General features: G+C 42.3%; 1 protein-coding gene across 11 annotated transcripts in view; it reads left to right on the forward strand.

The window, feature by feature from the left end:
- Positions 1-23,172, forward strand: part of PTPRM (protein tyrosine phosphatase receptor type M) — a 690,600-nt gene that overhangs the window by 365,217 nt on the left and 302,211 nt on the right. For all 11 annotated transcript variants that reach the window (XM_075920958.1, XM_075920953.1, XM_075920954.1 and 8 more), the window contains exon 8: positions 19,159-19,467. In XM_075920958.1, the coding sequence (XP_075777073.1) occupies positions 19,159-19,467 (309 nt within the window). The remainder of the gene's footprint in view (positions 1-19,158; positions 19,468-23,172) is intronic.

Raw genomic sequence — 23,172 nt, forward strand, 5'->3', positions numbered from 1 at the left:
GCTCTTACCATTTAGGAGGAGTTCATGAATAGACAGACAGACAAACAAACTCTCTCAAATGTACAGTATAGCTCTAGTCCAGCACCTTGGGGACATGACCATTGCCAAACCACAGAAGGTCAATATTGTCTAGCAGCTTTACCAATGCTTTTACTGCTTACTGGCCTCTTAGAAAACATGTCGGAGTAAAATAGAGCTAAATAACAGCACAGAACACTGGGAGCCCAGATTGGTGGCTGTAAATAAACTTTATGGGAAACTTGGCCACACCCATAAGTGGACATAAGCTAACTAAAATCATGCCAGCCCACAGATATTGTCAAACTAGAGAGGTTCAACCTGTACATTGATGTCCATATCGTAAGTATATACAAGCCATTTCCGTCTTACATGCACATTAGGTGGTGCAACATGAGCTTTATAAAAGAGTGTGTTGGTTCATGAATATTCTCAATATTCCTTAACGTGATGCATTTAAAGAAGGGTGCCTAATGAGTGACCAGTGGCAAGGCATGAATGGTTTTCATAATTACAGGCCCTAGGGCCTGCATTATCTCTAGTATAACTTGAATGGTTATTTCTTTATTTCTAGCTGCTTGCACATTTTGCCAAAGCCTAAACCTAGAAGGCCAGCATCAGTATTTGACCCCAAAGGGCCAGATCCTCAGCTGATGTAAAGAACATAACTGCATTGATTTAATTGAGGCTATGGCAGTTTACCTGAGCCATATCTCCCTTGAAAACTTGTCAGTCATACTGTGGAAGTATGTACTTGAGAGCAGTGAAGTCGCCTTTGTGCTGTAGCAGTGCTTCCTAATTTGGGTTGAGAGAGAACTATCAGAGCCTTTTTATTTCATGTTGATTTGCATATTCACTGTGGCACCAGGGGTGCATTTGGGGTAAACTGTCGTTGGAATACATGTGAAGTGAAAAGTATATGTCTGTACTCCTTTATTTTTTCATTTATCAGATGATTGTTTCCTTCAAGCAAAAGAAAGAAAACCATAAGAGCACATGCTTGTCTGTCATTTGAATTCTCTAGAATTAGCTTGTCATGAAATGTAAAACTAATGTGTACTTGTAAAAACCACTACTAGCATTCTCCTCGCTACTGGCTGATGTCTAAGTAGATTTGGAAATGAAAGGGGTTATTATAAAGTGATTACAGAATAGCTAGGTATGTCATTTTAAACAAGCAGCCAAATTCTCTGTTAAAGATTCAAGTATAATCTTGTTTGTATCGTTCATAGTTAAAACCTGATTTTGATTGTAGAGGAGCAATCAAGCCATGGAGGTAATTTGAAAAAATATATTGAATGATGTTTTTCTTTCATTCTTTATTAAATACATTAAAATTTAAATGAGTTGCTCTAAAATATGTCTATAAAATAGCAATAACAAAATAAATATTAGTCACTTGGCTTTGGTTCATAGTTAAATTCTACTATAGACTAAAAAGTCAGCAGATGTCTAATGAAAGAACACACTGGAAAAATTGAAATGACATTTATATATATGAAAATACTGCTGACTTAAAAAGGGAATTATTGATGATTATACCAATATTTTACGACTGTGGATTTTGGCCTGGAAGACACATGCCTCAGGGGTATGTGCAGCCATGAATTGGAGGATGAGAGATGAAAAAAAGTTAGAAAAACTGATTCTTGCTTGAATTTTTTCACTTTCATGTGTCTCTGTACTGAACACTTTTTTGCATTATATCATTAGATAGTTCCATTCTGCTGTAACATCAGGTTGTCGGTAAGGCCCTATTTCGTTAGTAAAGGGCAATCTCTGAAGCTTTGATGTTTATTATGTATTTCTAATGGAACTTCTATACTTGGCTAGACTTCATGGGGAGACTAGGGTTCTGCCATCATATGTCCTGTATTTCCTGCTTCTGATCAAAGTACACATACTTCAAGAAGAGTCTTCCTTATGGCATGTCTTCATTAAAGCTTCTGGTCCAGGATGGAGAAAAGAAATGCAGAACCATGTGATAATAAATATTTTTAAAACTTTTTTGTTCAAATTTTCAAATGTCAAAGGTCTGCTCTCAGGAGTAGTAAGTGAAGATTCCAGTTGGCACTTATTTTGTGAATTTTACTTGTTTTTCAGTTGGTTTGACTGAGCCACAAGCATGTATTTTGTATTTTCTATCCCCAGATTTTGGGACTGGCCGGTCCAGGGTTTATACTGACAGCTGCATATGTGCGGTGCTAAATTCTGATGGGAGAAGGTTCTAATCTTTGTTCTGAAATTGTCATCCTTTGTGACCTTTATGAATTCATTTAGTATCTCTGAACCTCCATTTCCTTTCATAAAAAACTGAGAGTAATCCTATTTAATTACATCATACAGTTCAGTGAGGGTATAAGTCACTGATGTTTGTAGATAGTTTCAGTGGAAGGTGTAGGAATATATTGCAGGGATCTCTGGCTCTGCAGAGTGGAGCCCCCACATCAGCACCAATTCTGAGAGAGCTGCCCAGGTTAGTTATGGTTTGGGCAGACATGAGGAGCTGGCTTCTGTTCCCACAGATCCCTGGTTAGAAAGATCTGGCCAAAAAAAAAAAATCCCACCCCTATTTCCTGCTTGCCGACTCTATTCCAATCGGAGGTCAGGGGATTGTCATTTGAGAAGGGATTATGTGGGTTTCAGGAAGAGTGAGGGGAGGTTCATTTGTTTTTCCAATGACTGCAGGGTTCTGTCTTGCTAATAAAGGTGTTGGTACGGATCTGTGCATTGGAATGGTTCCTGAGTGAATTCCAGACTCCTCAAAGGTATAAAGAGGCCCTAGCAAAGAGGGATGCTCCCATAACACAGGCCTCTGCTCAGTAGAGGGACCACTCATTCTGAATTGGGTGGGTTAATCTCAAAATGTAAAGTTTAATTCCTGGGTCCTGGGCTGAATGACTCTGGGACAGCATTTGCCCCAGATTCCCTGTTGTACCATGTCACACCAGCCTGAGGCTCAAGGGCTGTGCTTGTTTCTTCCTTGTGGAGGATACTGAGGTAGCTCAAGGCCTTGCCTCCTGGCCAGGCCAGGATCTGGAGCTTGGCTGTAGTAAGAGCATCCCGAGAATCTAAGGCTGCTGTGAGCCAGAATACTAAATTGTCCCAGAGAGCATTGTGAAAGAGTGGTACTTGGCATTAAAGTAGGAGCAGAGGACAAAAACTGCATTTCTTCTAGACCTCTGTGACCAGAATGTTTGAAGCAGTACTTTTTTATTGGCACGTGTGAGAAGTAACATGAAGATCTTGCTTCTATGTTGTGTATTGAGTCCCACTAATTTTTGTGTGTTATGTTGGGAAATGTTGACGTGAGAATGGTATGTTAGCAGCCCACAATAATGTGACAGGAAAAGTTATATAATATGTTCACAAACACTGAATGATTTGCTGTGCCAGGGAGATATGTCCTATTGACATAACTTTATACGGAATGGTGAATTTGGGGAACAGTTTTTAGTGTAACGTGGAAAACCAAAAAGAAACGAGAAAGCACTGCTATTTATTTTGCTAAATCAATCCATCTTTTTTGCTTTCTGACATTCAGCTTTGTTAGCAGGCTTTAAAACTCGTGTCGAGGAACACTGAAGAATGGTCACGTCATAGCAATGAAGGATAGTGAAATATCCCGGTCCACCCTTTCCAGAGAAACAGGAATAAGGGCTAGAATAACTAACAGAAATCCTAGTAGCTAGAGAAACCTTGCTGAAGGTGAGATAAAATTGGTTTGAAAGAGTTGTCGTCAGATTTTATTCTTTACATTTTGGCAAAAATAGTCTTAGGTAAAAGATCACTTTCCTGATCTCTTAAAATAAAAAAGACTAATTTCCTTTCTAAGGTAACACTTATCCTACCCATACTATTCAAATCCTCTTATAGGATATCAGAAATAAAATAACAGTAATTCTTCCAAATTAATGACCAGATCCTGCAATTCCTTAACTGACCTATTCTATAAGTACAATTAACAGGAATAAAGGTTGCAGAATTAAATCCTATTACCAGATGTGTAGCTTGTGTAACAGCAGTGTATGTACAGGCAGTCCCCGGGTTACATGGATCCGACTTACATCGAATCCCTACTTACAAACGGGGTGAGACAACCCCGCACTAGCTGCTTCCCCCCAGCAGACCAGGGAGACATGAAGCTAGCGCCACCCCCAGCAGACCAAGGAGACGCGGAGCGGCTTTTCTCAGCAGACACCTCAGCTGGAGAATAAAGGACTGAGGGAAGTGAGGTGTGGGAGAATAAAACTGAGCTCTGGAGAAATGTGTGACTAGAGTTTCCCCTACAATATGTACCAGTTCCGACTTACATACAAATTCAACTTAAGAACAAACCTACAATCCCTATCTTGTACGTAACCCGGGGACTGCCTGTATATTGAACTAAATAAATCTGTGCCAGTTTACAATAGCTAAAGATATGATACATTATTGCATTTCCCATCCTGCATTCTCTGAGCTTCCTTGGCAGGTTAAAATGGTGGGGAAAACCCAGGTTTCATCGTAAGAGCTGATAAATCTATTTTAAACAGAAGAAAGCTCTTTTTAAAATGTCTTGATGAACACATACGAAAATAATTACAGTATAACAATCAGTCCATCATAGTTGAATGTGGTCTTTCATGAAATGATTTTCCCGGGTTTGTAAACAACTTCAAACACCATCCTTTGCAAACATGTACGAAATTAGAATTAGGGATGTAAAAAGTGTTTTTTAAATATAACCATGTAACCACTAAAAATCCTAGTGGTTACACAGTTACATGTGCTGTGAGCTCTACGGTATAAAGCTTATATGTAAGTTTTATACTACAGAGCCAGGAGCAAAGCTGGCTCCCTTGGGAGCCAGTGTGCAACCGTAATGGAACCTGATACCATGATGCTTATCGGTTAGCCATTTCAATGATTACACTTTTACATCCCTAATTAGAATTAGTCAGAGGCGCTGAACAGGTAAAATATTGTACATAGCAATTCAGTCCTTGCTATTGACCAGAGTTTGAGCATCCTCATTAAAAATTGGGACTTTGTGTAAGAAAGAAAGAGAAAGCAGAAGTCGCTACTTTTTTTTAATTTTGCAGTTGTTTCAGGAGATAAAATAGACAGGGGAATATGTACACGAGGCAAAGAATATGGATTTCATTATTATAATCTGTTTATTTTAATCTTTTTATTTAACTTGACTTTCTTGAGTTTCTCTGGAGAGAATTCTGAAATTTCCAACCATAGTTAGCAACTATGTGGCCCTGATCCAATCATGGACTAATGCCTGATATCACTGAAGTCAGTGGCAAAATCTCATTCGTTTCAGTGATGCAAGGGAAGCCCTTAGATACATGCTTCAGGTTAAACATGTGAATAGTCCCACGTTTAAAGTTAAACACCTGCAGAAGTGTGTTCCTGGATCAGGGCCACAGTGAGCAATCAGGATCAATTCAAGACCAAGGTGTGTGTCTGCCTTTCTCCTACCCCCCTCAGCATTCTAGTATCTGAGGAGCATAAAAAGGTTTGTAAAATGATGCTCAGCTTTATTTTCCCCACATTACAGAGAGGGAACTGAGGCACAGAAATATTGTGTATGACTGCAAAGCAATTAAAAACCCACTGCTGGTCAGTGCCAACCGATTCAGGCTTATGGTGCTTGCATGAAGGAGCTGTTTAATTTCAGTGGAGACATTTAGGCTTGGGTTGCAGACCAAGCTCTTAGATCCTCCCACCTTGAACGATGTTAGAGCTTAGGCTCCTGCTCCAACCTGAACATCTGCACCACAATTGAACAGCTCCATAGTCTGAATCCTGTGAGTACTAGTCAGTTGGCACAGGCCAACCATGCATTTGTAATTGCAGTGTAGATATACCAGGAGTGACTTGTACGTTGGCAGAGACAGAAACTGCAAGGTCCTATTCCTGTGCCTTAACTGTCAAATCATCCTTCCTCCCTACATGGGAACTTTTCCCTGATGTGTTTGAAGAGTTAGGGCATTCATTTAAAAGGAGGCTTAAAGATAATAAGGATTTTGTTTTATAAGTATTTTTGTTTATATAGTCTGAAAGTGCTTAAAAATAAAAAGTGCCTCTCAGGTGTGCTTGACAGCCATTAAGAATATAAATCCAGCAACCTAATCCACATCTCCTCCATATAAAAAGTAGCAAGCCAAGCAGAACAAGAAACAACACAAACCCAGCCATTTTTCCACTCTGACCTCCTCAGAGCATCTATGCATGCTGCTCACAGCTCAGCTGTTGCAAATGAAACCAGGTGTGTGTTTGGCAATCAGTGAGTGACAGACTTTTCCAGAGGTTTCCCTGATAGACAAATGTAATTCCAATTGCCCCTCTGCTTCCTTGGTGAGTGCCAGTCTGAACACAAGTTTACCAAATTATTAAACATAAATATTTTGCCTACACAAGAAAAATATTTACATGTCTGTGTCTTACTTTGTAAGCACTCTGTTTTCAAATGTTACCTGTTTAAGATGTATTAGTATCTGTTTAAATCCAGTTTGGTCTTGGAATACAGGAGGTCCCAGTTTAAGAAATTATTGTATTTCAAAAGTTAATTTGTAAGTGTGTTCTTTGGAATTCAGAACACAATTTCCCATAGAAACAATGTTATAAATAGTGATTAGGTTCCCAGGCTAAGCCACAAAAGCCTATTTAATCCATAGGCTACATTTATACTGCGCTGTTTTGCACAAGAAATATGCAAATGAGGCAAAGCATGGACTATCGCCATGACTCATTTGCATAATTAATGAGCAGCCACTTTTCGTGCAAGGGGGGGTTTGCACAAGAGGAGTCTATACGGCTCCTTTTTGCGCAAAACCCCCTCTTGCACAAGAGCCATTCTTCTGCTTTTTTCAGGGGAAAAAACCCCTCTTCTGCAAAAAGCAGCTGCTCGTTAATTAGGCAAATGAGGTGTGGGGATAGTCCAATCTTTGCCTCATTTGCATATTTCTTGCACAAGAGAGGGCAGTGTAGACGTACCCCTCGTGTATCTGAATACTGTGTATTTGCAATGAAAAATAGAAAATTTTTTATTTAACCTTGAATGCTGGTGTTTGAGGAAAGGCGTGTTTAATTAGAGGAGAATGAGGAGGTTGGTAGAGATTCTGAAGAGGCCTTCTGGGCATTCTCCAGCTACTGACACACACACACACGCCCTCGCCCTCGCCCTCCTGGCTCCTGCAACCTGTTCCATCCCCCAGCACCACTCGCACAGACTGCACCCAGCCCCGGCTCAGTGAGTGGCACGAGTGCAGGCTGGAGGACTCTGATGACGCAGGGAGCAGCTGTACAGCCAGCAGCTGGAGAGAAGTTGCACTTTCCTTTCCAAGCCACTAGGAGTTCTCCAGGCAGCAGTTGCGCTGCTCACACCACTTGTGCCTCTTACCTGCTCCCCTGAGGCTTTTGTATGTGAGGACGTTCTCAAGTCGGATGTTTGTAACTCAGGAAGTGCCTGTAGGGAGGAACCGTGGAAAATTACTCTCCCATTTCCTTTTTCCATTCTTTTGTTTCAGTAGGGCCTCTGCAGTCCATGATGGCACAGAAAAGAGAAACCTTGCAACATGAGCTGTAGTTCTAACCCAAGGTTTCAATTATTAATGTTGGGATCCTAAAATTACAGCTACATGTATCTCACTGTTGTTAAAAATGACTGCACCGCACCTTAAGTGGGGAGAAAGAATGTTGTCCAGACTTGTCAGAGGAAGGTAGCAATGCGTTATGGATGTGGGGGGATGGGTGGAAGGAGGTTAGACACTGACACCAAAAGGGGGTGTGTGTGGCAGTGTGGTGATGCTCCTCATCCCCTGAGAATGTAACTATAGAAGCTTTAAGAAGGGTAAACTCGGGCATTAAAAGCCCCTTTGTGCACACAAAACCCACACTCCTCCCCTTGAAGTAGGAAATGCCAGGTTCAGTTAGAATCTGTTATGGACATTGTGTTTGTCACCCCCTTTTTAGGGCATTTGGAAAGGAATTTTTCCCTCAGTACCAGATTGGTCTGGGTAAAGAGGGGAGGTTTTTGTCCTCCCCCTAGCTCATTTCAGGTATAGCTTATGGTGAGGAGGAAAAGGGGTTAAGCTATATGTTGCAACTTATTTTATAAGCCTGGAACAGAAGTCCAGAGCAGATAATCCATAGGGAAGGCATCTAGTGACCAGATATATGGCTTGGAAAAGAACTTCAAAAGGAGGTGTTGATTAAAGGAATGGAATGGAAGGGAGGGAGTGGGAACTCCTATGAATGGTATGGCAGGGAACCAGCCCTCCTCTCCTATGGTTCACCTTAAGTCTTCTACATGGAGATAAGTCAATGGTAAGAGTTTGGAGAGGGTTTGGATGGGGTTTCCTGGGAGGAAAATGGAGGGGACTGGCAAAAGCCCCTACGCAGCTATAGAATGAACTTGGAGTTGCCTGCAGTGTGCACTTTTACTTGCTGTATAGTCCCAGACATCTAATGATAAAAGTTGCAGCCTGATTAAATCTGTATCAAGAGTCTTCTGTCCTCCTTTTGGTAAATCCAGAAAAAAACTCTGTTTTAGGAGGCAAAGTTTGACATTCCAGAGAGGTAAGCAGTGAATTGAGCCAGCAATGGAAACTGGTCCTATCAGTCAGTTTTTGCTTCATAGTCTCAGGGAAACAGAATGTAGAAAATGCTAGGATCACTGATTAAGTGGGATGCTAAAATGCCAGGGGCTAGAACTGGGCTTGCTGGTCCCTCAGGACAGAGCTGCAACTGTCAGTCTTCACTGCTTGATACCCAGCTGAAACTGGCAGAAAGGGAACAGTAGGAAAAATGCTGCAGGCACCATCAGGGGAATTGGTCAGAACTACCTGACTAAGCTTCAGGCATGACAGACAGTGCACTCCTCAGGGAAACAATCCTACTCTCTTATCATGAGTCAGTAGATCCAGATTGTCCCAGCTGGCCTCATGATTCATGCCAATGGAGCCTATCATAATAGTCAGAATGTCAGTTTATCCAGGGAGCTGCAGTGTGAATAGAAGTGTCTAGCTTTGTAATCTTCCCAAGAAGAGTTTTATAAAGTACGGAGAAAACAAATGTTTAACAATTAGTTGCAGTCTTCTGTTTGTGAAAATATAATTAATTACCCTATTACCTAACCCTATGAGATTTTTATGTTGCATATAAATGATTGTAATGGCATGTAAACTTTGTTTTGGAAGTGTTGTATTTGTCTTCTAGTCCAAGAAATGTGGTTTGAATTCTGATTAGCACTGTGAATTATGAAGTTCTCAATGTATGCAATACAGTGTAGTTCTAGGACAATGGCCTTCATGTACTGCAGGGATCATCAATATAGCTCTCAAGAGCACAAAGCCAAATGCCACTGCTGAATTTCTAATTTGTGCTGTTTCACTTCATTTAAAGTTGGGAATTAACCGATCAGAAAGAGTAAATGTAAAAAATGCATTGAAAACTAAAACAAGATGTGATCATCATAAAATCTGAGTTAAGTTGGATCTCAGTTTTACAAAATAGCAGCAAAATTCATAACCTGATTTCTCTTGAGTTACTGCACCAGGGTGCAGCAATCATTCTCGTATTATCCCAAATATCTTTTACATAAGATCTCCAAAAGATAAAGCCACATCATTAGAAGATATGTGCTGTGCTTTACGTGTGTTAGTGTTGTATAAATGAAAATATTACTTTAGTTGTATCCAAAGTAGAGGACTTCCAGGTTATTTTAGCACCTACCAATTGATCACACGGAGGCAGGCCTGCTAACGGGGGTGGGGGCAAAAGGGACAGTTGCCCCAGGGACTGGTGATTCAAAGGGGCCTACGGCTCCCAGCTGCTGTCTCTGCTACTGCTACCTCAGCTAGGCAAGCATGCTACTGTGTGCTAGCTGCTGCAGTGCCACACAAGTCTTGGGCAATGAGGATGAGCGCCATGGTTTGGGCAAGGGCTGCTCCCCAGGTCTGCCCTTCTGGGACACACAACATCCTCCCCCTCACCCCCCATATAACTTGCCTGGGGGCTTGCAGAAGCTGTCGGCTCCCGTGGACAGAGGCTCATATTTTGATCTTTAAATCAAGTAGCTGTTGCCTTTGATCCCTGTGTCCTGGTCCACATTTTATATAACAATAAAAAAAACCACAATGTTTTTGATTAAAATGCAAATTGAAACAAAATCCTAGTTTCCATCCGAGTTCAGAAAGTTTTAAGAAGCATTTTCTTCTGTTTTTTCATATCTATTGTGTGCACTTAATTGTTGCAACCACAAATAGTAGTCAAAGTTCTGATGTCAGAAGAAAGGCTTTTTCTTTCACTATTCCCAGTCTGAATCAAAATGCTGGAACTGGGAGAGGAATTAAAAGAAGAGCACCTTTTCTTAGCCAATGTCTGGCTTAATTGTGTAGACATAAAAACTTAGCAAAATGTTGAAACTGTTGAGGGCTTATCCAGAGTGAATATTTGCTTGGGGGGTAGGGCAGTTTGGGGGCTATATCTCATTAGTCTTAATGTGGTAACATAAAAAACCACTTAAACCTGATGGTTCAAACTCTCTGCTGGTGTCAATGGCTTTAGACACTGAGTGAAGTGAATGGAGTTTCACCAACTGAGGATTTGGTTCAGTAAGTCTAGTGTCTGGGTATGGAGCACTGTATTACAAGCAGTCCCCGAGTTACGCGGATCCGACTTATGTCGGATCCGCAGTTACGAATGGGGCCGTCTCCCTGGTCTCCAGCAGACCAGGGAGAGGAAGCAAAGCGGCGGAGCACGCGGGCAGCGGACAGCCCAGACGCGTCTGCAGACCAGGGAGAGGGGGAGCAAAGCAGAGCAAAGCCAAGGAGCCCGAGGGCAGCAGGACAGCCACGGCGCGTCTGGGCTGTCCCGCTGCCCCCGTGCTCCGCGGCTTTGCTCCGGATGCCTGTGGTACAGCAGCTGGGGCTCTGCCAGTTGGTCCCGTAGCGCCGCTCTGGGCGCTACTGGACCAACCCGGCAGCACCCCAGCTGCTCTGTCCCAGGTGTCCTGATTCAGCCACTGCTGGTCAGTTTCAGCAGCAGCTGAATCAGGACGCCTGGGGCAGAGCAACTTGGGTGCTGCTGGGTTGGCCCAGTAGCGCCGAGGAGCGGCGGCGCTACTGGAGCAACCCAGCAGCACCCCAGCTGCTCCGCCCCAGGCATCCCCAAGTCAGCCGCTGCTGAAACTGACCAGTGGCTGACTACAGGAAGCCCCTGCCCCGGGCTTCCTGGAATCAGCCGCTGATCAGTTTCAGCAGCAGCTGACTTGGGGATGCCTGGGGTTCTTAAGTTGAATCTGTATGTAAGTCAGAACTGGCGTCCAGATTCAGCCGCTGTTGAAACTGATCAGTTTCAGCAGCGGCTGAATCTGGACGCCAGTTCCGACTTACATACAGATTCAACTTAAGAACAAACCTACAGTCCCTATCTTGTACGTAACCCGGGGACTGCCTGTATTTAGTTAAATTCCTTCTGATGCCTGGTTGCCAGTTGACAAATGCAATCTGAAACTTACTGGCTGATTAGATTAAAAAAAATACTCTGCAAAGCTTGTCAACACTATGCAGTTCATCAGCAATTCATAAATTAAGGTCTGAAATATTTAAAGGAAGAAGGGGTTATCCTTTTTCACAGCAATAAAAAGCACAATGGTAAATCATTAACATCTTCGTAGGTTATAGAGCGAGTATGCACTTTCTTAACACCTTTTTCTTTAAGGAGCCTAGGTAGAGATGAATAGTATCTTTGAACAAACATATTAAGCATTGCAGGGGTTTTATTAATAACTGAAAGTGATGAAATTTTGAAGAAAGTGTTTAGAACATTCTTTGTAAAGACATGTTGATTAATAAACATAAGAGAGGGAAGATGCATATTAATTTGTTTATGTATGAGACGTTTCTAGCTCATTAAAACTCTTCTGAGCATTTAACTAGTGAAGCAATAGATAAAGCTAGACATTGGCTTTAATCTTGTTGAGGGCTCCAATATGAAAAAAAGATTATTGCAAATATATGTAATAACTCGACTAGTGGTGTGTGTTGCATGCATAGTTAATTCACTAAAAATGAAGGGCAAATGTGGACCAGCAGTAGTACTGTTTTGTGATGTAAATTTGAGTTCATTTTCTATCCCAATCTCTCATTTCTTGTGCCACTATGAATGGAGAGAGTGTTGATTCTCTGAGAACCATCCTTTGATTCAAGTAGCAGCTAGTCCGCCTCTGGTTTGCATATAACCGTACATCCCTGGTTTATTATCTTATCAAATATATGATCTACACTAGGGCTACGTCTTCACTGCAAGTTCTTCCGGCAGAAAATATGCTAATGAGGAACTAATTAGCATAAGCTGTGATCTCATTAGCATCTTTTCTGCCAGAAGAATTCTGTGAAGATGAGTATGGATCTGAACTTAACCACATTAGGTCGATTTTTTTTTTTTTTTAAACAATGAATCCATACCACCAAGCCTATTCTGCTGACTTTAAGGGCTGTTATTCAGTACTCCCACTTTTCACAAGGAGTTATAGTAAATTCATCCTTGCATGGTCGACTTTAGGGTAGTGCAGATGCAGCACTGTGAAAGTCAACATTCTTGGCTTGTGGGAGGTGTCCAACAGAGTTCAATGTGATCGCTCCGTCCACAATTTTCAGCTTTCCACGTGCCCAGGAAAAGCCCCAGGAAAATTTGAATTTCATTTCCTGTTTGCTCAATGTGGTGAGCAGACCTCAAGAGCATGCAGCAAACTTCAGCAGCAGACTTGACCATGAATGCTAAGGGTTGCAAACAAGCTCCAGCATGGAGTGTGCAGGAAATCTTAAAACCGATTGCTGTGTGGGGAGAGGAATATGTTCACGGAGAACTATAAAGCAGCAAAAAAAAAAAACCCATTAATATTTATGCCAAGGTTACACAGGGCCTGTGGGAGAAAGGATATGCCAGGGACACCCAACAGTGCTGTGTGAAAATAAAAGCGCTCAAGCAGGCACACCAGAGGACAAAGGAAGCAAATGGATATTCTGGGTCATCTCCACAAACATGCTGCTTCTATGAGCTACTGCACGGGATTCTAGAGGGGACCCAGCCAGTGTCCCAATCCAGTCTGTGGTTTCCGCCCAATAGACTTTTTAGGCAACAGCCTCGGGGAGCAGCAGAGAAGACATTGTGAATGAGGTAGAGTAGTAGGAGAATAATCAGCAGGTGAGCGGAGCACCCAATCTCACTGACAGCCAGGACAGGACCTTTTTATAAGTCTGGAGACAATCCCCTCCTCCCAAGACATATCCCTGCCAGATCCTGATGGTGGGCAGGGCACTTTTGGTGAGTTCACATTTTTAATCATGTGGGTTAAGGCAGTTGGGTGTGATCTTTGGTAGCCACTCTGCCTACACAGCAGGGCCTCCATGGGACAGTTTGTCTTGACACATCTATTGTCTTGGACAGACATTCTTTTATGCTAAGAGATTAGGTTCTGAATTCTACAATGTATCTCCTGTAGTCTCTGCCCTTCACTTTTTTGTTACAGCGGGTTCAACAGTAAGCGTGTTTCTCATTTCCATGGCTCCCCCAGCTCTTCAGCTAGCACAGATCCAAGGGTGAAAACATAATCAATGGGCAAATGCATTCCATCCACACAGACAGGGAGCAATTAAATGTGTGGAGGAGAAGGATGCTGCAAGAATGCAAGTGGAACATAAGGAGAGGAGGGCATGCAGAGAGCACAAAGTGAAAACACAGGAGGACATCTTGAGGATCGCGGGGGAGCTGATCATGTGCATGGTAGACTCACAGGAGGGTCAGATGCACAGAGACCCCCTCTGACTCATGCTGAACCACATTCCCTCCTCACCATGTTCCACAGCCTCCTCTCCCAGGCATCCTAAAATGAGGAGGAGGGGTGACAAGGTAGTGGGAAGTAAAGCGCAGCCCTACACTCAACCCCCAGGGATGTCTCCCAGAACAAAAGGCTGTCATTCCCGCACCTGTATGATTGCTGAACAGGAGGATTGTAATTCTCCACTTTCCCTTCTTCCTTCCCCTTGCCCAGTGCTTCCATCCTGAGTTCCTTTTCTGTCCCTGCTTCATTGTATTCTCTAAATACATGATTTCACAACAACAGTATCTTTATTGCTTGTGTTGCATGGCGAAGGAGAAGGGCTAAAGGGTTTACAGGCAAGCACACTTAATGCTGGGACACCTCATGAAGAGGAACACACGTGACTGCCATATCACTGTCTGACCATTCACAAAGCTGTTTTTCAAAGCCTCTCTGATTTGCAGTGCTGTCCTTGTGTGCTGTCCTTATTGCCCAGGTGTCTGACTGCTTCTCATTATTGGCTAGGAAATTTGCCTCGCCTCCCTTCCCCCCCCCCCCCAACACCTTGGCATAACATTTGCCCCTTTACTTATACACACATTATGGAACACACAGCAGGCTACCACCACAATGGGAATGTTGCTTTTGCTGAAGTCTAACCTAGTCAGTAAACAGCAAAACCTCCCCTTTAGACATCCAAAAGCACATTCTCCCACTATTCTGCACTTGCTCAGCCTGTAGTTGAAGTGCTCCTTACTATGGTCCAGGAGCAAGGGGTAGGCTGGGTCTCTAAGGATCACTATTGGCATTTCAACAACTCTGATAGAACTTTCTTCCCAGACCAGAACATTACAATCTTGTAGCTTTCTGAAGAGACCAAAGTTCCTAAAGATGAGTGCATCATGCACCTTTCCCAACCATCCCTACACTGAGATTGGTGAAACGGCCCTTGTGATCCACCAGCCACACCATCAAGAAGTACTCTTTGTGGTTTAGAAGCTTCAGGGGGTAGCCAAGTTAGTCTGTACAGGACAAACTTAAAAAAAACCAATTGTCTGGTAGAACTTTATAGACTAACAAAACATGTAGATGGTGCCCACGAAAGCTCATGATACCATCTACATGTCTTGTTAATCTATAAAGTGCTACCAGAGCATTTTTTTTTTTTAAGTTTATCTTTATGGTTTGTTGTCTTTGGCAAGGTAGTTGGGTGTCAAGATAGGGATGTGTGTACCATCTGTCACCCCATCACAATTAGAGAACCCCATCACGGCAAACCCCTCCAGTAAGTCCTGCGTATTTCCCAGAGTCCCTACCTTTCGTAGCAGAAGAGAATTGATTGTCTTGGCTACTTGGATCACAGCAGCATCTACTGTAAATTTAGCTACTCCAAATTGATTCTCAACTGTCCAGTAGCAGTTCGGCATTACAAGCTTCCACAGGGCTACTGCCACTCACTTCTCAACTGTCAGAGCAGGTCTCGTTTTGGTACTGCAGTGCTTAAGGGTGGAGAAAGCAATTCACAAAATTCTATGAAAGTGGCCTTACACCAGTGTTTCTTAAACTTTTTAAAACTGAGGAACACCAAACAATAACTCTTTTTCATGAGGAACACCAATGATTTTTTTTGTTGAGCCCAAAAAAAGAAGTCCGAGGGGAAAAAGGATCAGGGGAAAATTACTGAGAGGAAAAAAAGGCATCTGCCCCTTTATGGGGTGGCCATTTTGAATTCTGTTGTTGTCTGTGATACACCACTGACTACCTGGTGTGCTGTGGAACACAGTTTAAGAAACACTGCCTTATACATTCACACGTTTTGCACCACTGCTGATCACCCCTTAGCTCAGGACTGGGCAAGAGCCTGTTAGTGAGCCAGATCCAGCCCGCCCCCCTTTTTTTATCCGGTCTGTACAGCAGCTTCTGGCCCCACTCCTCATGCATTGCCTGGGACGTGCGAGCCCTTTCACTGCTTCTATTTAAAGGCTCGTGCCTTCCCCGCGGCTACCAGGCAACATGTTAGGAGCTGTGGAGAAGGCACAGGCCATTTAAATAGAAGCAGTTTAAAGGGCTCTCCGCTCCCGGCCTCACTGCTAGCATATTGCCTGGGAGCAGGGGAGGCGCAAGCCCTTTCAACTGCTTCTATTTAAAGGCCTCGCGCCTTCCCCGTGACTCTGTTGCCTGGCAGGTGCAAGCCCTTTAAATAGGAGCAGTTGTTACAAAGGGCAAATTTTCCTTTCTGTGTTTTCCTCTCTTACCTCTTTAACTTTTATAGACTGAAACACTTGGGTCATGAACTGCCATTGCTGAAATGAAGAGTTGCGTTGGTTTTCCTACGTACAGGTTTTACTTGTTGCCTTGTTCACTGAAAATTCATTCTAGGGTTTTATTTGTCTCTCGATTCTCAGATGTATGGCTCGGCGTAGCCATTTCGTGATAGAAATTAGTTTTATGGGTGAAGATTGTGTTGATGTCAAGTTGATCTGGAGCAGTCTGCTGCTGGAAGAGGATAGTAGAAGCCAGTATGTAGTTAGAAGGGCTCTGCCTAGAAAATAATATTCATACTTTATTTTAGATGCAGGGAGACCAATATTTCAGATTTGATCATAAATCATCTACATTTCAGAGGTGTGCGTGGCCTCCTGTCCTTTCCACATTGAGCCATAAAAATATGTACAAGTATCTTGTAGATCTTGGGTCTAATTGATTCTGAGTATAAATCCTTCAGCTGTATTGAAGTTGTACCAGAGAGGTCCTACATCTTACCCACCAACAAGTGTATATATACACATGCTCAGCATTCATCCCTCACTTTCTTCAAAATCCCCAGAGAACTTATTGCTGGTCTTTGCCTCAGAAGCCACAGGCCTGTGGATCTCTAACGTTTGTATTGGTGACCCCTTTCACACAGCAATTCTGTGTGTGACCCTCTTTGTCAATTCAAATAAATATTTTAAACTTAACCCTATTATAAATGCTGGAGCTTGGGATGGAGGCTGACAGCTCATGACCCCTCATGGAGAAAACTCGCGACCCTGTGAGGGGTCATAACCTCCTGTTTGAAAACCCCTGAAATAGACTTTCTATCAATGTTTTCCTTGGTTCAGGTGGCTATTTCTGCTTTGATGTTCAAGGCCCCACCACTTCCACCTGAGGCCCTGCCCCTTCTCAGGCAGCCCACAACTACTTCCAAAATTAGTGAAGTGGTCCTGCTCTCAAAAATTATTGCTCACCCCTGCCTTTGCTGCATAAGTATGAGGTCCCACCAGTCTGTGCTTGTTTCATAGCATCAGAACTGGTGTTCCACTGTGTCAAGAGAATCAACTTTTGCCAGCATCTGCCAATTACGCCATTCAAATGTTTCATACTTGTGTCTGTTCATGGCCTCCTCATGTTCCTTGTTCTCTCTGGTGGCTTCTTGTTAGGCTCTAGACATACAGCAGTATAAGGTGTGAGATGTTTTTTATGATTCCCATAGCACTTTGCTGCTGAACAGGGACCATACTTGCTCGGCTGTGGTGTCTGCATGGATAACTAGGGGGAAAAGGGTGTGAAAAGATTGTTTGCCATTGCTTTCAAGAAGGTAGGGAAGGAGGAGATGAGTGCACTATGGGACACTGATGACACACACCCAGATCCACCTGCTGCACTGTCTTTGTACAGTCAGACACAGGGAGCCCGACTGTGGGATACCTACCCACAGTGCATCACTGTCAAAGTTGATGACTACATTGAACTTGAGACGTGCACTTTTGACTTTACAAAATTGGGTGCTAAAAAATTGACCTTCATAAATTTGACCTAATGTCAAAGTGTAGATAAGGTCTTAAACTAAGCAAGATTGATCTTGTCCAGATATTGGTTGGAAGACCCAAGAGAATATCCAGGTACAGTAAAACTCCGATGGTCCGGCATCTGATGGTCCGGCACTCCTGATGGTCCGGCACCATCGAGAACCCGGAAGTGCTCCGGGCAGCCGGACCATTGGAGCTGCTCTGCCCCCAGCTTCCCCGATTCAGCCGCTGCTAAAACTGACCAGCGCTGAATCCGGGAAGCAGGGGGCAGAACAGCTGGAGTACTGCCGGGTAGGTCCAGTAGCGCTGCCCCTCGGGGCTGCGGGACCAACCCAGCAGCACCCCAGCTGTCCCGGACTCAGCCGCTGCTGAAATTGACCAGCGGCTGACTCCAGGAAGCCCGAGACAGAGCTGCTCTGCCCCAGCTTCCTGGAGTCAGCTGCTGATCAGTATCAGCAGCGGCTGACTTGGGGACGCCTGGGGCAGAGCAGCTGGGGTGCTGCTGGGTTGGTCCAGTAGCGCCGAGGAGCCAAGGGTCGGCGCTACCGGACCAACCCAGCAGCACCCCAGCTGCTCTGCTGCAGGCATCCCCGATTCAGCTGCTGCTGAAACTGACCAGGACTCCTGGGGCAGAGCCGGACTATCAGAAGGGAGGAGCTATGAGGGGGTCTGGGGTAGCATCCCCCCACCCCACCCCAGACCCCTCATAGCCCCCCCTTCTGATAGTCCAGCATATCTGATAATCCGGCACTCCCTGGGTCCTAAAGGTGCCGGATTATTAGAAGTTTACTGTATATGACTTCAGTTTCATATGTTTTCCCTCTGAATCTTTAGTAAGCACATGTCCTAAAACCATATATTGTACTGCTTGATTTACTATCTTTTGGATGAGATGTAAAGCCAAGGCCTTGATTCCTTGGGATTATTAAAGAACTGGGAGAATTAGCTTCGGGTCCCAATCGGATTGTACACTGATTAATTGCATTCTGTCTAACTGAAGAGAAAAAAGAGAGATGAATAAAGAAATTACTTTTATAAATCAATGTTTTTCTATATAAATGCTCTCCGTGGGGAGAAGCTTGTCATTTACTGGAAAGTTTCCCTTTAAAATTACTTTTGCTTTCTATATTTACTTTATGTTGAATGGCTGTCTTACTTTAAAGGTATTAGCATAAATATAAGAATGTGAATGTATTAACTAACATACTTCTGAGTTCTTTAACATATTTCTAATTCTCTACAAATATTTGTTTCTCAATTTTCATCTTTTCATTTAAACATGTGTAAAGGTTTTTAAGTTATAATCTCTTATCAGTCTTGCATTTTCTCTTGTTTTCTTTATCAAAGATAGTTCTCCCTTCTGTGATCAATAATTGTTCTGGTTTAAAAAATCAGAATATATTAATCAAATCTTTCTATTCTCATTTCACACAGTCAGAGGGGTGTATATATTCACAGGTATAACTGTGCATCAATTTCTTCTTTTAGATTGTTACATGCTAAAAAAGAATCATATGGATATTTTTACAGATCCCATGCATGGACCACAAAAACTAGAGGTTGTAGAGATCAAATCCCGGCAAATCACTATTCGTTGGGAGCCCTTTGGATACAATGTAACACGTTGCCATCGATATAACCTCACCGTCCACTACCGCTATCAAGCTGGAGGACAAGAGCAAGTCAGAGAGGAAGTAAGCTGGGATACAGAAAGTTCACACCCACAGCACACAATTACGAGTTTGTCACCCTACACAAACGTCAGTGTTAAACTGGTTCTCATGAATCCAGAAGGACGAAAGGAAAGCCAAGAACTTGTAGTACAAACTGATGAAGATGGTAAGGCTTTTTTACATTTCTTATTTTGAACAACTATATTTGAACATATATTCTGCTTCCAACCATTAGATCTTATTATGCCCTTTTTTGATGGATTGCTATCAGAAATCTCTTCCATATAGACACTTATAAACCAGGGTCAAGTCAATTCTTCACCTTCTATTTGATAAACTAAAGAGATTTCTTGTGTTTCATTATAAGGAGCATAGACACCCAGAATTGGACATGACAGTCTTCCTAATGCCCTAAGCAGAGGTAATACCATCTCCTTAATCCTACTTGATGTTATCCTGCTTACATATAGGGATTGCATTAATTCTCTTTGCTACAGCATGCCACTAGCAGTTCGTGTTCAACTGTTAACCACTATTACTCCTACATTCTTTACAGTATTACTGTAATACAGTTTGCACCCTATCTTAGGTTTAAAAATGCAATTTGGCAAGTGACCCAGAAGGCTTTCTGTAACTGATCTGCCCTATCATTATTACCACACAACAAACTTGAGTGACATCTGCACATTTTTAATGCAAAGATTTTTTTTCCGATTTTTTTCTAGTTTATTATAAATCCCTTATAAACAGCTATAGCATTGAGCCAGAAACAAATATCCATAAGACTTCACTAGTAGCACCCTTATTCAATGATGATTTCCCATTTACAGTTAATTTTTGAGATCCATCAGTTAACCAGTTTTAGCTATTTTATATATAGCTGATATATAGCTATATATATATGTGATATGCTGATTTTGTATAGTTCTGTTTTTTAAATTAGACTTCTGAAAGGCACATGGCATTCCATGTATATCAACCAAAACATGTTACCTCATCAAAAATTATATGGTTTGACAAGCTCTAATTTCCATTAAAGTGTATTGACTGGCATTAATTATGTACCATTCATAAATTCATTACTGATGTCCCATAACAGTCATACTAGGATTTGCCCAGGATTACCAGCCTATAGTTACTCAGCTCATTCAGTTTACCCTTTTTAAGTATTGACATAACATTTACTGATTTCCAGTCCTCTGGAACTGACCCTGTTTTCTAAAACTTGTTAAAAATCAGCACCAAAAATTGAGACCGTAAATCCTGACCTCGTGGGTGCTCTGGGGCTGGAGCACCCATTGGGGAAAAATGCTGAGTGCTGAGCTCCCACTGACATCCCTCCAGAGTCTCCCACCTGCTGCTGGGCCCCACCAATCAGCTCTACCCATCCCTCTCCATGTCTCCCACCAGCCATTATCAGCTATTTCGCACAATGCAGGAGGCTCTGAAGTGGATGGGAGAGGAACAAGAACAGAGGCAGTCGGAAGGGGTAGGGCGGGAAGTGGCAGGACATTGTGGGGCCTTTAGGGAAGGCATGAAGTGGGGCAGTTCTTTAGTAGAGCTAGGGATTGACATGCACCCCCCTCGCACATTGGAAAATCAGAGTCTGTGCTTCAGAGAGCTTTTTGTCCAGTTCTTCTCATCATTGGTGTCATACAAGGGCTGCAATATGAGTTTTTATAGTATTTGTGCATGCATTTTTGCAAATACAGTTGTAAAAGCAAGGTCCTAGAATGGATAAAGGGAGTGATCGATAGACATTTTCAGTAAGCAATAGTAACAACTCTGTATAAATCCATCTGTAATGCAACAAGGGTCATTAGCCCAAATCATTATCACCATTGTACTTCGCTGTGGTGCATTTTTAAAAGATATGCATGACAGTTTCCTGTATTTCCATTTATATGAATAGCTGACAGAGGTCTGCTAAAACATTTTTTTCTGGCCAATCAGTTGTTCAGTGCAGGTCCTCTCTTGAGAAATAACAATGTGGCTGTTCATGGATGAATTATTCTGTTGTCTTGAAATAAAATCTCTTTCTTCTTGCAGTCAGGATACTTTACATGTTATAAAGACCAAGAAATTACATATAGTTAATGTTTCCAAATATCCTTGGTTAGAAACAACAAGAGCAGAAAACTGAAACGTTTGGATCCCACAAAAACAATCCAGAAACATATGTATCTGTAATTGTCAGAAAAATGTTAGTGTTTGTGTAGATCAAAGTAATTCCTTAGACATAAAAACTAAGACCCCAACCCTATTAATGTATTGCATAGAGCCACCCTTTTCTAGTACAAATCACTCTTTGAGTAGAAGAAAGCTTTGAATTTACACTGAACTACATTGTGCCATGCATGCTGATTTTGTTAGATATTTTACATGCTCTTGCATATTGGAGTATGTGGGCTAGTTTTTACTTTACAAATGCAGTCATGTTCCTCTAACTAATAATTTTCAATTTACAAAAAAAATACCTGCATTTCATAGAAATTGGAGTTAGGAATTGTCCTTCCGGAGAATGTGGTGGTAAGTCAGTGTGTATATGCACAGCACTGTAGTCTGCTCTGCAAGAAGTTGCCGTGTGGACTGTTATATCACAGTCCACTTTTAAGTTTCTCAGTGTACTGTGCAACTGCGCTAAGTTAAAATGCACTATGAAAATTTTAGTGTGGTACCAAAGTCCACTCCTTGAATAAGTATGTAGTAAACTCGTGCACTGCACATTCATACCCTAGCTTGCTGTGCACGGACTCTCAATGTGGATACGTTCTTGGAAAAGACATATTCCTCTAGTCCTTCTTTCTACTAGGGATGTAAGTGTATAGTCGACTACTGAATCCACCCCCCCCTTTGCTGCCTCTGTATGTATCAACTTGATTAGCCAAATAACTGCTCTTTAACGTACTTACTTTTGACCACTACAGGACTGTTCCTTACAGTATAGTTTTTTAGTCCAGTTCAGTTTTAAATTACCCAATATTTCCAAATCAATTATTATTCATTCATTGTGAATTAAAGTCATCTCAAAATTTCCTTTTCTTGCTTTAATCCCATTACTCTTAAATAACTCTTAAAAATAATTTAATAAATTAAACATAATTTATCTCTCTCTTTAGGATTTACACCTTTCAGACTTTTATTGATGGTCATAATATTGATTTCCCTTACTCATAATTTAATCAAATTCTTATTTCTTTCCCCAGTAATTATAACTCCCGATCTTAATCTTTTTTGGTGCTGTTCTCCAAATTCCCTCCATTAGGCTTCAGGTTGTGATCTGCCCATGCTGAAGTCAGCATTATATAGATGTTGTCTTGCCAGTTCACATATAGGGGCATGCAAATCCAGACACCTTCTTCTGTAGTTTCAGTGTCCCTGTTGGCAGCATAATCTGATCCATTGGTAAACAAATTATCCCATTATTTCCCCATTTAGGGAAGACTGAAAAAAATTATTTCCACCATTGGGTACATAGCCTCCATATTTTATCATCAAACATCTGGCCAGCGCATGGCACAGCTATTTAGGTTGGACTCAGGATGTGCTGCATCGCGGGGCGTGTACACCCTATGTACATTTCCTACGTGAAATACTGTGTTCTGGGGGTTCTGCTAAGACTCTTCTGGCTGAGTGTGGAAGGAAAAACAGTTGCAGAGATAGGAGGAAACAGTATTAAATGTTTGACATTTCTGATAATGCTGATTCTTCAGTCTTGGATGTCTCATGTAATAAGAGAATTAAGAAAGATGCCAGGTCTTCAAACTGTGATCAGCACTGGTTCCTTCTGCCCACTCTGTTGTAAAGCTGCAGTCCTAATGACAGCCAGCATCACTGTCCAAATACCATATGTGACACTGTAGCTCGTTAT

This window comes from Pelodiscus sinensis, chromosome 2 (assembly GCF_049634645.1).
Source record: "Pelodiscus sinensis isolate JC-2024 chromosome 2, ASM4963464v1, whole genome shotgun sequence".
Taxonomy (NCBI): domain Eukaryota; kingdom Metazoa; phylum Chordata; order Testudines; family Trionychidae; genus Pelodiscus; species Pelodiscus sinensis.